The sequence below is a fragment of the Centruroides sculpturatus genome, unplaced genomic scaffold (assembly GCF_000671375.1).
Source record: "Centruroides sculpturatus isolate CEXI.00-Female unplaced genomic scaffold, Cexi_2.0 scaffold44, whole genome shotgun sequence".
Classification (NCBI taxonomy): Eukaryota; Metazoa; Arthropoda; class Arachnida; order Scorpiones; family Buthidae; genus Centruroides; species Centruroides sculpturatus.
In genome coordinates this window covers 1072276-1088428 of record NW_019384307.1, presented here as the reverse complement: position 1 = coordinate 1088428, position 16153 = coordinate 1072276, and the positions used below count along the sequence as shown (strand labels likewise).

Sequence of the window (16153 nt, the reverse complement as noted above, 5' to 3'; positions counted from 1 at the left end):
CCCTTTATTTTATATATGTATATATTTTTTTGTTTAACCGTTTCCGTTCTGAGGGCTTTGTTTTTTTTTCTATCAAGCCCATTATGAGTTTGATCATACCTTTCAACAATACGGCCGGTTTTCGAGGGACGGGACCCGACTTATTCAATCTGACCACTCCCGAAAAATTCCTGGGTTTTGAGAGTCGGGGCTGACATATTCGGTTGAACAATTCTCCCGAATAATTTCTGGGTTTTTTTCGACCGATCCGGAATCGATCCCGAGTTTTAGTAGAGTTTACGTAAGCTGCCATCTTAACCGTTCGGCCATCCGGCCGCCTTCTTTTTATATAAATATTAACACAAAATTAATGGTTAAAATGTCACGAATAAATATAATTTGTACAATATTTAGTTAAATACTTGATATTTTTTAAAATCGACCAACCGAATTTCTGTACAATAAGGGCTTCCTTTATCGCCGGGAAGATTCGGGTTCGAAATCCTTTCACGAATAGTTCGGGCCGGGACATGAATAACTCTCTAATATCAGCGGCCAATTTTATTGCGCATCAATCCATTTAACATGACCATAAATAAAAAAAGCTATAAATTTCATTTTTCGTTTAAAATTCTTAAAACCCTCCGTCCTGTGGGTACTAACAGGGGTATTTTCAATCCATCGTGGATTCGGCCAGGCCCACAATGGGGAACGATGAGGGTTGGGATCTGACGTATCTAGGGCAGCTCTCCCATTAAAAATTTCTAGGGTTTTTTCCCGGATATGATTTCCGTGTCTTCCAGAGCGGTAATCTATCGCTTTTTCGAAAACTCTCCCAGCCTTGTGGGAAATAAGGAGAGCTATTTTATCAAGCTCGTTATGAGTCCTGGCAGGCCCACATCTGGGTAGCGAGGGATGAGACCCGATATTTCCGGAAAAATCACCACAAAAATTCCGGGAGTTTCTGGACTCGTCGGAATTCGAACGAGTCCACCAGGTTGACACCTCAACAGCACTCGGATAGCGACCCGCACTCCCAAAATTGAGTTTTATTTTGTTCATTGAGCACGCAAGATCTTATTTAAAAACAATTTTTAGAGAATAGTTTCGTATAGTTTTAGTATTGTGTCTGCTTACACCGTTCTAGAGATTCAAAAGGGTAAGTTTCTAGAACGATTTACTATCTCCACACCTTGATATTATCGCAATCAGAAACCAACCACATCAATATAAGTCCACTAAAAATAAAATTTTTCTATTAAAAAAAAAAATGCATGCTATATGTACACGAGACAAATCCATACAAGTGTTCTTTAATACGACGCGTATGAACGATCGATATCGATCTTTAGATTACAGATGTTATCTTGAGACTCGTATATCATTTTTTTTTTTTTGTAAATATGTAGGAGCATGTTTAAAGGTCATTTAATGCTTCATACAACTGACATGAATAATTTCTATATTTAAACGCGGAAAGTTTTCTTTTTAAACATTTTAATGTTAAAATCTCTGAAGAGCGCCGTGCGATAACTGCGCGAAGAGTAGGAACCCACAAGGAGAATATAAACAGAAAAAATGATAACTTTTAACATGAAAAATATCTAATAAATCAGTTTTTTCTTGCATATAAATTTCATACTGCTTTGATAATTTTCTTATGCATATAATCCTAACACTAAGCATTCAAACTAATAGCTAAGTATGGCTTAAGTTGCTAAGATGTCTGCTATTCTGAGGGCCAGGTTCGAGTTAATATCGAATAATCGAAAATTTTCAGCAATAATCTGGCCCAACATCCAGAATATCTCGGAAAATTTGTATCGTCTGACTACCTGTGGCATAGCATATGATTACCTTGTTATAACGATCTTATCCCTCCTCCTAGATACCCTATTCTGGGCGTGACCACGGTAAGAAAGCCATGACTGACTACTACCACTTGGCTACTGGTGGGCACACCAGTAGCCAAGTGGTAGTAGTCAGTCATGTGTTATGTTTTGCCAAAAGGCTGGCCACGTGGCGTGTAACATGTAAATGGGGGCCAGTTACCAACAGAAGTCCTCCTATGAGGCACCCATGTATTATGGTGCCATATCCCATCAATCCAATCAAATCAATATAACGTTGCAAGCAGGCTAAATACTCTCTGCAATATGTGCAGTGAGTATTTAGCCTGCTTGCAATGTTATTTGCTTGCAAATTTACTTGGTAATAGACTTGGTCTATTACCAAGTAAATTTGTACCCTCCGTAAATAGTATATGAGTCTACCTATAAGTAAGTACTGTACTGTACCATTAAACATATTTTGATGACCAATGGTCAATTCACAAAGGGAGCAGCCTACCATTTTGAATTCACGTTTATTTTTATATGGTAATACATGTGGGACATCTTCCAAATGGCAGTGCCTCCTGGGAGGACTTATTAAGGGAAACTGGCCACTATTTAGGTGTACAAATGTGAAGAAAATATAGCAAACTCCACATGGCCAGCCCATTAGCAACACATGAATCCATGACCAAATTTCAGTATTCAGTGGTTTTATCCACTTGGCCACTGGTAAGTAGTCAAATTCAGATGGGAAGAAACGCCCCAGGAAATTTTCAGGGAGTGGTCCATCCAGATATGTAGGGTTCTATCCCTCGCCATCCAAGTAACATGTTAAGAATGCTGCTTGGATGGCGAGGGATAGGGAGCCCACGTGTCCCAAACCTGAAAAATTCTTTGCAGCCACACTGATCAATGGGTTGGCTGCAAAGAATTTTACAGATTTTCCTCAGGCCTAACACTTAAATAGGGGCCAGTTTCCCATAAACTGTCCTCACGTGAGACGTCACTCCTTGCAAATCACTTGTATTGCATTGTCTTATCCCATCAATCCTATCTCAACTAAAACTAGTATTAGCTGGCATGGGTGAGGGATGGAAAACAATGTCCCCTGTGACAATTTGCGAGTCTGCATTGGATTTCAATTCGGATTCCCACAACAGTACGCTAACAACTTACTGAATATTGGTAGCTGCGACACTATTACAAATACTCTAAAATTATCAAAAATATCAGAAACTTCATAAATATTGAAAAAAAAATTACAAAATTTATTTTCTAAAATCAAATAGAGCAGTTAATAAAACAGATTTTTTTTTTATATATATAAAAAAGTCCTTTATAAGAATTTTTACACAATTAAAAATTTTATATATACATAATATTCACTTCATTGCACAGTTATGTTTACAATAATCCTTACTGAGGCATTTTAAATAATAAAAGAAATAAAAGAAGTATTCTTTTTAATTAATTTGATCTATGGGGGTCCCAAAGTTACAATACATAGAAAAATTGGATTGTCAGTTTCTGGGTTGGAGGACTGGTTGTCGTCATTCCATGGGGTAACCAGTGGTCCCGGCCTTATGGATTGTTTCATCTATCTTGACGGGCAATGCAAGGTACTACTCAGGACTCTGAAAGTTTTAAAATGTTTGTGAGCCTCTTTTTTGGTAACACAGTGATCTTGTCAAAGATTTGTCAACAGTCCATTCCCTTCACTAAGTAAATACACTGATCCCTACTACTGTGTATTTTTTGGTAAAGATGACAGCTGAACAGCCAAGCAGTTCATGTGACAGTCTACTAGTTAGATATATGGTTTGTAGGATTGAATCTAAACAGGTCATAAACCTCTGGGAACTTTTTTGGAGACTGGTACACCTGGATATGCTGGGCCCCATCCTTTGCAACCCAACTGCCCCACCATGGGTCTGACACAACCTGTAACAAGCTTACTAAAAATAGGTACTTTTAGTGTCCACGGGCAGAGTTGAAGAAAAAGCACTGTGAAGATCGAGCTGTTGGTTTTTATCTGTGGGGACACTCAAGGATTTGGTGTAGAGTAGGGGCGGCAAACTTGTGGCATGTGTGCCGAAAGTGACATGTAGTATCATATGATTTTAATTTATCATCTGTGTTTTTCAATCATCCTTTTATATTTATTCTGATTAAAGCATATTCGTTTAATTTCTTTAAATATATTATTTGAAATATAGGCAAGCATAAACATGTTTAAAGCTAAGTATGTTTACTATATGGCACATAGGCTCAAAGAGGTTTGCCATCCCTGGTTTAGAGAAATATTCAATATGTGGATCACGTAAAGATCAAATTGTATTGGAAGCATAAATCAGGCTCACAACACCTGTGTTAACACAAGTGAAAAAGAGAGACATCCTAGTGTGTTCAGAAAGATTGTTTTTATAAATAAAGTTGCCTTTTTCTAATATAGTGTTAAATTTTTAATGTATTGTGACTTTTGGGACACCCCGTATTATCCATAAACATGTAGGAAGCATCAAATTTGATGGGAACAGCTGTAATAAGAAATCTTACTACAGATTTGAAAAACAGGTATTAATGCCCATCCGATAAACAGATTGTCTCGAATCTGTTGAATCGAACCCTTGAACATAAATCTAATTCATATATATTTTAAGAAGCAAAAACTGTTTAGAAAAATGCTTTCGAGCCATATTCCCATCATCAGGAATCAACAAGATAATTTATCTTGTTGATTCCTGATGATGGGTATATAATTCGAAAGTGCTTGAGTTTTATAAAAAGGTTTTCCTCCTAGAAAAGCAAAGATTTGTAAAAATTATCAAATTAAATAATACGTATTTTGTAACTAAATTTTGGCCGAAAGAATATTTTGTAAGCTATATTTAAAATAAATAAATATTTCAATCTTTTTTTTTATTTATAATGACGACATGGAAAAAACAATACCGATACGAAACTAATTACAAAATTCTTTGAAAATTTAGAATATATGAATTATTACATTAATAAATTTAAATACATATACTTATATAAAGATTAATGTGTAGGTTAACATAAATAATCCGGATCAAACGATCATCTGGTGACTCTCGATATCAAATAATACATGATTATGAATGCTCCGACTAGAAACAAGCTGATGTAGCAAGTGATTTTTCTGTTTCCTCTCCCGGAATTCAAAACCTTGTGCACTCTCCCGAAACTTCCATGCAAGAAGCCCGTCGTGCCTTCAAAGTCGTCTCCCTAAACGAGAAAAAAATATGTAAATGTAAATTTCAAATTTAACCGAATATTGTATTTAATATATGGGGTGATTTAGAACCTCTGTAACAAAATTCTGCAGCATGATAGATCATGCAGAAATGTTTTAGTGCAACCCACATTCCCTGATGCATAGTTTAGAAGCTATGAGACCATGCAAACAGGCTGTAGATGATGGGTAGTACAATAAGGAAAGAGTATTGTTTTAAGTACACTTGCAGACAGTTCATGGGTGTTCGAATTATCCACCTAAATCTCAATACATTTATGACACTATAGTATACTACTCAAGATAAATTAAGTGTACATTCAAATAATGAATTTTTAACTACAGTAAAACTCTAATTATCCAAATATCCATTTATATGAACCACCGACTGTTCTCCTTCCTGCCTCCCATTGACATCACTCTTACGTCACGATCAGTGATTCTTATTTGCCGTGATGGATCCAAATGATTGGTAGAATGCTACTCACGCATTGATGAATAAATAAATACAGTACACGTACGATACTACGACGCTACCTTATAATTTCATTCTTTACACGTTGAACCAAGTTTTCAATTATCCGAATTGCCCGCAGAACAAATCAATTTGAATAATTGGTGTTCTATTGTTTGTTTGATTTTTGCTTTTTAGTTAAAATTACCGTATTTAAATATATATTATCACGTCAATTCTTTCGTTTTTAACTTCCACTTACATGCAGTATTTAAATTTCTTTATGAATCACTCATAAGAATGGGTACAAAATTGTATAATAATTCTTGCTTATTAAGTCTGCATGCCACATAGTGAACATAATTATGTTTAAAAACGTTTATGCGCACCAAAGTTTTAAACTTTGAATAATGATATTTAAAGAAATGAAATAAATGTGCTTTAATAAGAATAAATGTAATAAAAAATTGATTTTTGCAATATGAAATCATATGATGTCTAGCGCCACGATTTCTCCCAATGTGCCATTGTGGACAGTGTGCCATAAGTTCACCATCCCTGTCGAGCCAAACAATAATTACTTTAGAAAAGTTATACTTGTTTGTTTAATTATAACGCTTGTTAAATTCATTATTTCTTAAAAACTTATAAATTATCAGCACAAGTTGAATAACAGAAATCTAATCCTATATCTTAATAGTCAAAATTATTTAATATTTAAACAGGTTTAGTTACAAGATGCCAATTTCTTGTAGATCAATTTCCTCAAATTAAATCATAAATATTAAAAAAAAAACATTTCTGCCAGCATCCATAATGCTTGTCATAGTTCTGGAAGCCCTTTTTTTTTTTACTATTTTTAAGGGATTTTGTTGCTGCTGTTCCACTGACTGTTCTCGGTAAATAATATAACAAAAATATAATGTTTTCTCAACCTCTATCTTATCATTTCAGACTTTTATCTGTTCTCTAAAATGAATCAAAAGATGAAGGGTTATAGATTCATTCAGCAGCAGGAGGAAATTGCAATGACAAGAGCCCATAAAGATATCACCAAAAATAGCTTCCGGGATTGCTTTAACAAGTGGTATGGATCTAAACAGAAGGTGTAGCCACAGTAAAAGCTTATATTTTGAAAGTGATGAGGTATGAGTTCCTACATTTTATGTAATAAAATACGTGCCGTAAGTTTAGTCTATTTTTCCCTCCACTATGTATATGCCTATAAAGAAATAGCCACTAAAAGATATTGCATTATTTAGTCATTTCCTTGTCTTCTTACTGGTCCTGGTTTTCTGCGGGGTTAACTGATTAAAAAAAAGTTATATACTAATGTACGATGCCAAATATAGGATACGGAGGTCTTTCAGTGTTAAATTTATTTACTTGATAAACTGAATACATGCAATTATTCAATATTTCAAAAAGTCATCCTCAGACGAACAAAGAATATACAAAATTCAAGTAGTGATTTTAAAAAGTGTTATTTTTTACATTGACCAAACTTAAGAGAGTGTTCTAAACCTAAATGCATAGTAAGTGCTAGAATTTGAAGGTGTGCAATAAAGTTTTGATTTAAGTTTAAAACAAATATGGAGGATATTCACAACATACATGAAGTGTGGTTAAATAAAATACAGTGTAAAGTTAAGTAAAATGATATAAGAACAACAAAATAAAACTGAAACAAAGGTAAAGATATCAATTAATAAATTAATAAGAATAAAAAAAGTTAACGCCTGAATTTTTATGAAGTTTTATCCGTCTATTAGAGAGTTTGAGAGTGAGGAGTTGCAAGGTTTTAACAAAGATTATATATACAGACACCCAGATACAGGGTTGTGCAATCAAAACACCATTTAAAAATGGAAACTTGGGTCCATAGTGATATAAAATTATTTTCTAATATATTTTTTGCAAAATCAGTAGAGGTTGTGCTATTTTTAACATTGTCCTGGTGTTAATTTAAATGGCTTAATAACTTTTTAGTTGTGGCATCTATGTAAAAGAACTTTCTTCCCATTTGTGGTTGCCATAACAGGATTATGTAAATGCCAGACTTCTCCGAAAGGATAAGACAGTCCCAATCATAACATAGAATTCTATGGAGCCACAGCTGAAGTTTGATGATAATTATGACCCTGTGTTTTTATGTACGCACAAATGATTCATAAAGTAACAGGTCCTAGTATGGAATACGAGATTGTCCAAACATTAGCTTTTTGTTTTTGTCATTGGAATGGATAATGGTAGGTGGAAAGGAAGAACTGCAAACCAAGTTGTTGATATATTTAATTAAACTTGAAGAGTGTATACTCAGCATTGCAAATTGTGGTAGCTGCTAAATGCAGTTCATCCTGTATCAAAGATGGAGATGATGGATATAAGTATGCCCTGCAAATAAGTGTGGATATAGCTGTGTTTATGTATTCAAATGGCTGGAAGGAGGAAGAAGCTGGTATGATATATGGGGATAAATTGAACTTGTAGTGTATATGATATACAAGTGATAGTTCTGTCTGGCTGTCTAAAAATGTAATTTTTCTGTCTTGCTCTTTCTCAAGAGAGAATGAGATGGACAGATAAACATCAGATAGAAATTTAACAAATGTTAACAATTCTATTAAGATATCATCTGTGTATCTAAGATATAAAATGGGATAGCATATTTCAAGGGGGAAAGAGAAGACTAAATTCAATATTTTCTACGACCATATTGACCAAGATTGCAGAAAGAGGGGAGCCCATGGAGACACTCTGGATTTGCACAAAATAATGCCCATTAACTTCCTCCATCCCTTCTTGTCTACATCTGATTATATAACCATTCTGATAATCTGACAAGAATTTTAGACAAGAAGAAATGGACTAAATAAAGATTCAGTCCATTCCTTTTAGTCTTATCCATTTCAAGTCTTGTCTGATTATTTGGTCTAGTATAAAGCTACAAGCTGTTTTGACCAGAGAGACAGTATTACCATTTTGTACTTTAAAAATTAATTTCTCTTATTAAGTAATTTAGAACTGTTTTGAGGAAAAAAACTGAAGAGAATCAAGATTTAAATCAGCTTAAACATTTGATTACATATTTGACATATACAGTGATACCTCATACTTTGAATGATAATAACTTCAAACATTCAAGAATTTGAATGCTGAATTTGAGAATAATTCAATCCAGAACATGAACAACATTTCAACATTCGAATTGCATGCAGGGAAAAAATTGCACTTGACATGTAAACACCGTCTGTTGTACATCAAACTCATCTTTTGTTCTTGCTTTCAAAGCAAGAACAAAAAAGCACCAAAAAGACACGAGTGTAACACAAGACACTTTGAAAGTGTCTTGTGTTACACTCGTGTCTTTTCGGTGCTCTTTTTGCTTTATTTTTGGTGTGTTTGGTTATATATTTTTCCTATCTATTAACTGTGGCATCTAAGAAGAGTGTAAAAGCAATGAAATATAAGAAGGTTCAATGATTGAGACGAAAAAGTAACTTATTGCAAAGCATGAAAGCAGTACTCTCATGTGGCAGATCTGATGGCCATGTTTACAGTCATGGTGCGGAACTAGATTAATCTTGGCTTGTCATCAGTAAATATTTTATGTTTCCATAATTTTGCAGAGATGTAGCCTCTAATAAAAAGTAGTCTCTGTGAAGAAAGACCTAATGATCGGATTTGATGGAACTGAAAACAACTTAGTTTCTTCAATTTTTAAAATTTAAAAAAAAATACTGTCTGATATTTAATTGAAATAAATTGTGTATTCACTGTTTAAGTTTATCAAAATTGTTTAAGATCTAGAAAACGGATTAATTCACTCTCCATTAGTTCTAATAGGGAAAACTGATTTGGACATCGTGGAATTCAGAGTTCAAATGACCTCACGAAACAATTTAAATTCAAAGTATAAGGCACATCTGTACTTTTATTTATTTTGGAAGCAATTATTAACTTATAACATTATTATTTCAGAAGTAAATGATAAAATGTAACGTAAATAACATACCATAGAATCTAAAAGTTTATTATGTTCTTTTGTCTCCACTTCAATGTCATATGCAACCTGAACAAAAAAAAGTTTTTAAATATCTTCAAAGTAATTATTAAATATAAAATCAGTACAATACTTACACTTCTGAGTTTAGAAACTTTCTGCGAGAGTTGTTCCGTTAGATACCTATTCTGAGATTCCAGTACGTCATCATCTGTAACAAGACAGAAATAAAAATTTTGTTCATCGAGTGTATAATAATAAAATAATAAAGCAAATGCATATTTTAATTCTATTTCTTATTAAAATTAATTTAAGATGCTTTACGTATCTTTATCATATTTAAATAGTTTTCATTTATAATAAAACTGTCATTAGACAAACATAATTTATCCTTCAAAAATTTTGCTCTGAATATGCTCCTTCTGATCACTTTTCTTATGCAAATATACCATGAAGACTTCTAGATAAGCAATTTAATCAAAGTTATCAATTATATATTGATACCCATAGGCTGAGGCAATTAAGATGTTGGCCTACCACTCCAGGAAAATGGACCAAATCTGAGCAGTCGAAAAACTCCAGCAATTTTTTCTGGGAGTGATCTGTCCCAGATATGTTAGGCTCTATCCCTCACCATCTGACCACCCCTATTGCGGACCTAGATGAACCCTTGATGGGTATGATTAAAAAGGTTCTCTTACATCCCTAGGGCAGAAAGAGTAAAACAAAAAATAAAAAGAGGAAAAAAACACTACAGTGTCACTTTAATGTTAGTTAATTAGTTTATTTGATTACAGCAATGCAACATGTGGGTGATCTGCAGAGGAAGGATGGCTCCTGGGAGGACTTTTATCGAAAACTGGTCCCTATTTAGATGTTACAAATGTGAATAAACCTGGAAAACACCATGTGGTCAGCCCATTGGCAAGGTGGCAAACTACCAGTGTTCAGTGGTTTTATCCACTTGCTCACTGGTGGGCCACTTTAAGATTGGTCTTCGTTATTTACTGTGTTTGTCCCGTGCCTCACTATGGCTTTGGCCATACTCTCAATAGAGCCAAGTGACGAGGGATGGGAACATGTCCAAATCAAAGTAGCCTACTCATGAACGATAGTATAATAAGAGGACCTAGCAGGCTTAGGCCCCATTATCCTTGTTACCTTTGTAAATAAATCAATTAGAAAAAGTCAAATAAATTGCAAACACATTTATATATATAGTATCTAAAAGTTTACTTTTTATCTATAGAGTTAGTGTCTACATCCATAGTGGTACAGAGGTAAATATAGGTTTGCATATTCTAATTTGGACCCCCTAATACGCTACATCACGGAAGTATCCAGACAGAGGAAATAAATAATGAAAAAACAAAATTTTATACCTTTAATAATGAGTTTGACCTCTTTTTTTTCCCTAATTACAGCTTGTAAACAACTAAGCATTAATTCAACAAAGCTTCAAGTTTTTTTTATAATACTTTTGTCTTTTAAATTTGAAACTCTGGTGACAATGTTTTTAAGATCAGTTTTATTTCTGTTCTGATAGTCTATTCAATGTGATTCCATAAATGTTCAATTGGGTTGAGTTCGGGCGATTGTGGAGGACAGGGAAGCACTTTTATACGGCATGCACCAAGAAACACTTCGACAGATTTCGCAGTACTCTTCGAATCACTGTCACTCTGATAAACAAACCCTTGCCCTATCTTTAATTTTCTTACCAATTTCTGAACATTTTCACTTAAAATCTGTTTATACATCTGTTTTGTTGATTTAGTATTCTATTAATGAATTCCAGCACCATTTTCAGACATACAACCCCAAACTAGCAGCAAAATGCCTCCATATTTCACTGTAGGATTCAGGTTTTTCATTTTCAGAGATTCTCCAGATTTTCTCCATACTTTTACTACACTGTTTGTCGTTCTGAGTTCTGTAATTGTATCTTGTATTGTGGACTTTGGAATGGGGAACCGTTCTAAAAGATTTTGTACAGATTTTTCCCTTTTGCCACTCCTTAATAATGAGTTCTTTAAGAAGACTGGGTAACTCTTTCATTTCCATTGTTTACAACGAGAAAAGGAGTATCGAATGAATACTTTAACTAACTTGCTGATGAGAATAGTTGGAGACACATTTTTATGAAAATGACTGAACACTTTCTATCATTTATTTATTTCCTCTGTCCGGATACTTTTTTGATGTGAAATTTTCAGTCTGAAATAAAATTATATTTCTCTTTTTGATTAACTTCTATGCGTATTTAAATAATTTTTCTAGTGTAAAAAAGTCCGAGGAATTCAGATCTGTTGTTATTTTTTTCCTATTTCACACGAGAAATGAGTTATAACTAAAAAACTCTTACATGTTATAGGTGTCCGGATCCTTTTGTGACATAGCGTATAAAAAGCCGGCAAGGGCTCTCGCTTGACTTTCTAAGCACTTGAACAAGAGGTAATAGAGGTATTAACAGACGGAATTTTTACTCTTTTGGGATCAGAGGTCTCAAAACATCGAGATTTGCAAAAAAACATGCTTCATAATAAGCGGAGGTTGCAGGTTTGACCCCCGCTCTGGGCCGTTTCTTATCTTACAGACTATTCTAAATTTAAAATTAAATTATAATTATTACTTTTCTTAAGAGATGGCACCCAATGTCTACCTCAAGTTGTTCTTATTGTGTAATTTCTAATTAATATATGTAGCATAATTTCTGCCCAATTAATTTGGCTGATGGTTGGATTACGCTCTGTTTTTAATTTTGGTTAATTAATTCTTTTACTTAATAATTTTAAATGTAATAAAAGATATATATAAAAGGACTTATTTCATTTTTACTGGTCCCCGGTAAAAAATTCATTAGTCTGCAATTCATTCTAAATTGAGAATCATTCAGTACAAAAAAGTGTTATTTAAATGGCTGTAAAATGCATGAGACTATGTCCTAGATCCCCAATTATAGAATTATTTTGATAATGAATTTGGCAGACAATGGATTAGAAGTAAATTCAATGATATCTCATAGCACATAATATATGACCATTCACTCTGAAGAATTAGAAGAGAAAATCTCTCAAAGTTGTCTGAAAAAGAGCTATTGGAGACTGTTTTAATGATTTATAATTGTTAATATGACACCTAGCAAAACAAAAAATAATTAAAACGTGCACAAAAAATATAGGGAAATGTACAGGTGACTTCTAACTAGCAGGCCAAGTGAGTAAAATCACAGAATACATCTGACCGACGAGCTGGTCACGTGGAGTTTTCTGGTATTTCTAAATATCTAACACCTAAACAAAGGTCAATTTCCCATAATAGTCCTTTGAGGAGGCACATCCCCCTTGCAGATTTCTGATATGTTACACTGCCTTATTCTTTTAATCCAATCCAACTAGCACTCACAAGGAATTCGTGCAAAACATCAGAAATTAATGTTTTTGCTTTAACAACAGCTAGTCTCGATGTCTTCTTTTTGAGTATATGTGCATGTGGCAAAGTCATCTCATAGTAGGACCTTTTAATCTATCTGTGCATTGCATTTATTTACAATAACTAAAAATAATCAAAAGAGGAAGAGAGACAATAATTATTTTGACAATGACTGTTTTACCTGAACCTACATCAGGGGTGTCCAACCCATGGCCTGCAGGCCCAATAAACGTGTAAACAAAACCGACAAATGTTTTAATTTTTTTATTATTTATTTATTTCAACGGCATAAACTCAAAAAAGAAGTTTCACAAAGCCGTAAATATTTGTTTATATTTTATTTTTCAGTGGAAAGGAAATATTGATATTTTCAAATACTTGGAGATGTGTGAATGAGGAAGGATTACTAAATAAAGCTGGAGTTGTGACTCAAAGGATTATAGACCCAAATTTGGAAAAAGGAGGAAAAGGACGAAAGGTTAAATAGATTTATTTTGCAAATATTGACCCTTAACTTTCCAACCTTTCTCACTTCTTTATCTTTTGTTCTTTCTCTCTTTTCCCAGCATTTGGGTCTATAATCCTTTGAATCATAACTCCAGCTTTATTTAGTATTTCTTCCAGCGTTGCAAGATTTGGCTACATTGCGCCAAATGTGCCTACTATTTTTTAATTTGACGTAAAAAACATCATTTGTTGCTTTGGCTACTTTTTGGACTACATATTATTTATAAATATATTAGTTGAATAAAAATGCACTTTAAAATGGTGTTTTGTCTCTTTTTATTAATTAGAGACCCAAATAGAACAAATATTTGTGTTTTTGAAATAAATTTTCGTTTGTCTCTCTTATAATATTTCTATAATAAATTTATTTATTTCTAAGTAAAAATTGAAAGTGTCCGAAGAAGTAATTTTTTAAAATATCCTTTTTCGTGATAAAGATTTAATACTTATATTTATAATCTAGACATGTTAATCCTTAAATATACTTGCATATTGGGCCACAAATATATATTATATATACTTCTGGCTCGAAATTCTTTGACTTCTTCCAATGTGGCCCAGAGAAACAAAAAGGTTGGACACCCCTGACCTACACCAAGTAGCACCAATCCAATGACCAATAATACAAATTTCACGTTGGCTGTAATCCAGACATTTAAATAGGCAAGTCCAGTTAAAAAGCTGGGTTAATAGTGTAAGATTTAGTCACTAATATAACATTTGTATTATAACTATCAAGCGCAAGCTACTGTTTCTATGAAAACTTGGGTAAAACTCTTTGTTCTCTTTGTTAAAATTATTACTGCTCTTCTCTCTATCCGGATCATTTTAGTTTCAATAAACAAGTTCAGTATAATAAGAGATTGAGAGGCCCATCAAAGACCTAATATAGACCTAATAAATGCAATAAATTCAAAAAAGAATGTTTAAATGTCCATTATATGTGATATATATGTAGACTATATATATTTTATGATGTTATTATTCATTTAATGTGTGATTTTTGAAATTTAATTAGTGAAACAATAAATTTAGATCTAGTCTATTGAAAACAGTAAATAATTGCAAAACAGGACTTATATTTGGAATGAAAATAGCAACTAAATGCATTTAATATCTTCTATATATATTTTTAAATATATAGATTACAGCTACTAACAGATAGAACTTACTTTTACATAATTCATATATAAATACTGCATCTTCAAAAAAGAATGCTACCATTTTAAATTACCGTAACTACATTATATCGGTTATTATCCGAGAAGTATGAAACAAACACCGATCAACAGACTAACCATCCACGTTTAGCCTCCCATCCTCGTTGGCACGTTATCCTACCAAGAAACGGGAGATTGCCGGTGCCCCAAACCAATCTTTTATAAGAAAATATTTCCCCGAAGAAAAATGTCTGTACGCAAGGCTCCACAGAGCCATAACATGCCACCGCTCATCGTATATTACCTCTAAGAAGAACCGTGAACGAAAACGACAACTTCCCACACCGAAGGCACCGTCTACAGTCTATCATCATGCAACGGTCGTAATCTGCAGGAGCCGTAGAAGGAGCGGCAACAGATATGCCACATCGATCTCGGGAAGAATACCAGTATCGGTCAGACACGTGATGCACGCATCGAGAAACCGTAACGGACAGATGCGAAACTTCAGACCATTTACCATGTTTTTATGTACATTGCAATGCTATTAGATAATCATTTAAAATGGTAGCATTCTTCTCAGAAGATCCTTGTATACGCATTGACCTGGAAGTAAAATCTACTCTGTAAGACATTAAAAACATCATATTTTAGAATATAAATGGAATTAGAGGCCATAAAATAAGCAATAAACTTGAAATTCTCTAAATACAGCAATTACTATTAGAAAATTGTGTCATAGAATATAGCAGGCATAATTAGGCCTAACTTCACTGATGAAATTTGTTGTAAATTCGATCATTTCCTTCGTTTTAATAAATTAATTCGTATAATATTCAATAAATACGATACCTTTCGCATGATCCATCACGTTTGCTATCGATTCGAAGAAAATGGTATGATTAAATTGAGTAAATACAAATTGACAAATTTACTTTCATAGCATTCTAAAACCTGCACCGAACTTACTCCGTGTTTATTGATTGCGCATTTAATTACCGGGGAAACGGATTCGGAACGGTTCCGAACAAGAAAACGAACGTGTGGTAAAACATATTGTAAAATTTAATCGAAATTAATTTTTCCTTATTAATAAAAATACTTTTTTTAAATATTAATATTATAAATTTATTTTAAATTATTAAAGTACGTAAATTTAATTTGAATTATGTAAAATTTAAAATTAGTGATGTAAATTTTATTTATGTTACCGTAAAAATCGTAATTGTTTTCGATACTTTTCATTAAATTCGCGGTAATTAATTACGCAGTGAAATAATTCGTGTGATTTTACTTGTATTATATTATAAAAATAACAGGGTCTTATCGATGGCAAAGTAGTTAAGGTAGCTGCTTACCATTCTGAGGGGTCCGGGATCGAATCCCGATGAATCAAAGAAGTCTGAAAATTTTTCGGACGGTGGTCCATCTGGATGTGTTAGGCTGCATTACTAATAATGGACTTGCTAAAAGACCCCTTTAGTGCGGAAAGAGGTTAAAAAATTGTTAAGTTAACCTTGTAGCGTG

The 16153-nt window shown here is 33.3% G+C and overlaps 1 protein-coding gene across 1 annotated transcript; it reads right to left on the bottom strand.

Annotated features, from left to right (window-relative positions):
• Positions 1-3087: 3087 nt before the first annotated feature.
• On the bottom strand, positions 3088-15636 carry LOC111619709 (BET1-like protein). The gene is made up of 4 exons (XM_023361486.1): positions 15479-15636; positions 9665-9738; positions 9540-9596; positions 3088-5063 (listed from the first exon to the last, which is right to left on the bottom strand). The coding sequence occupies exons 1-4, from the start codon at positions 15492-15494 to the stop codon at positions 4896-4898; spliced, it is 315 nt and encodes a 104-aa protein (XP_023217254.1). The 5' UTR covers positions 15495-15636; the 3' UTR covers positions 3088-4895.
• Positions 15637-16153: the final 517 nt, after the last annotated feature.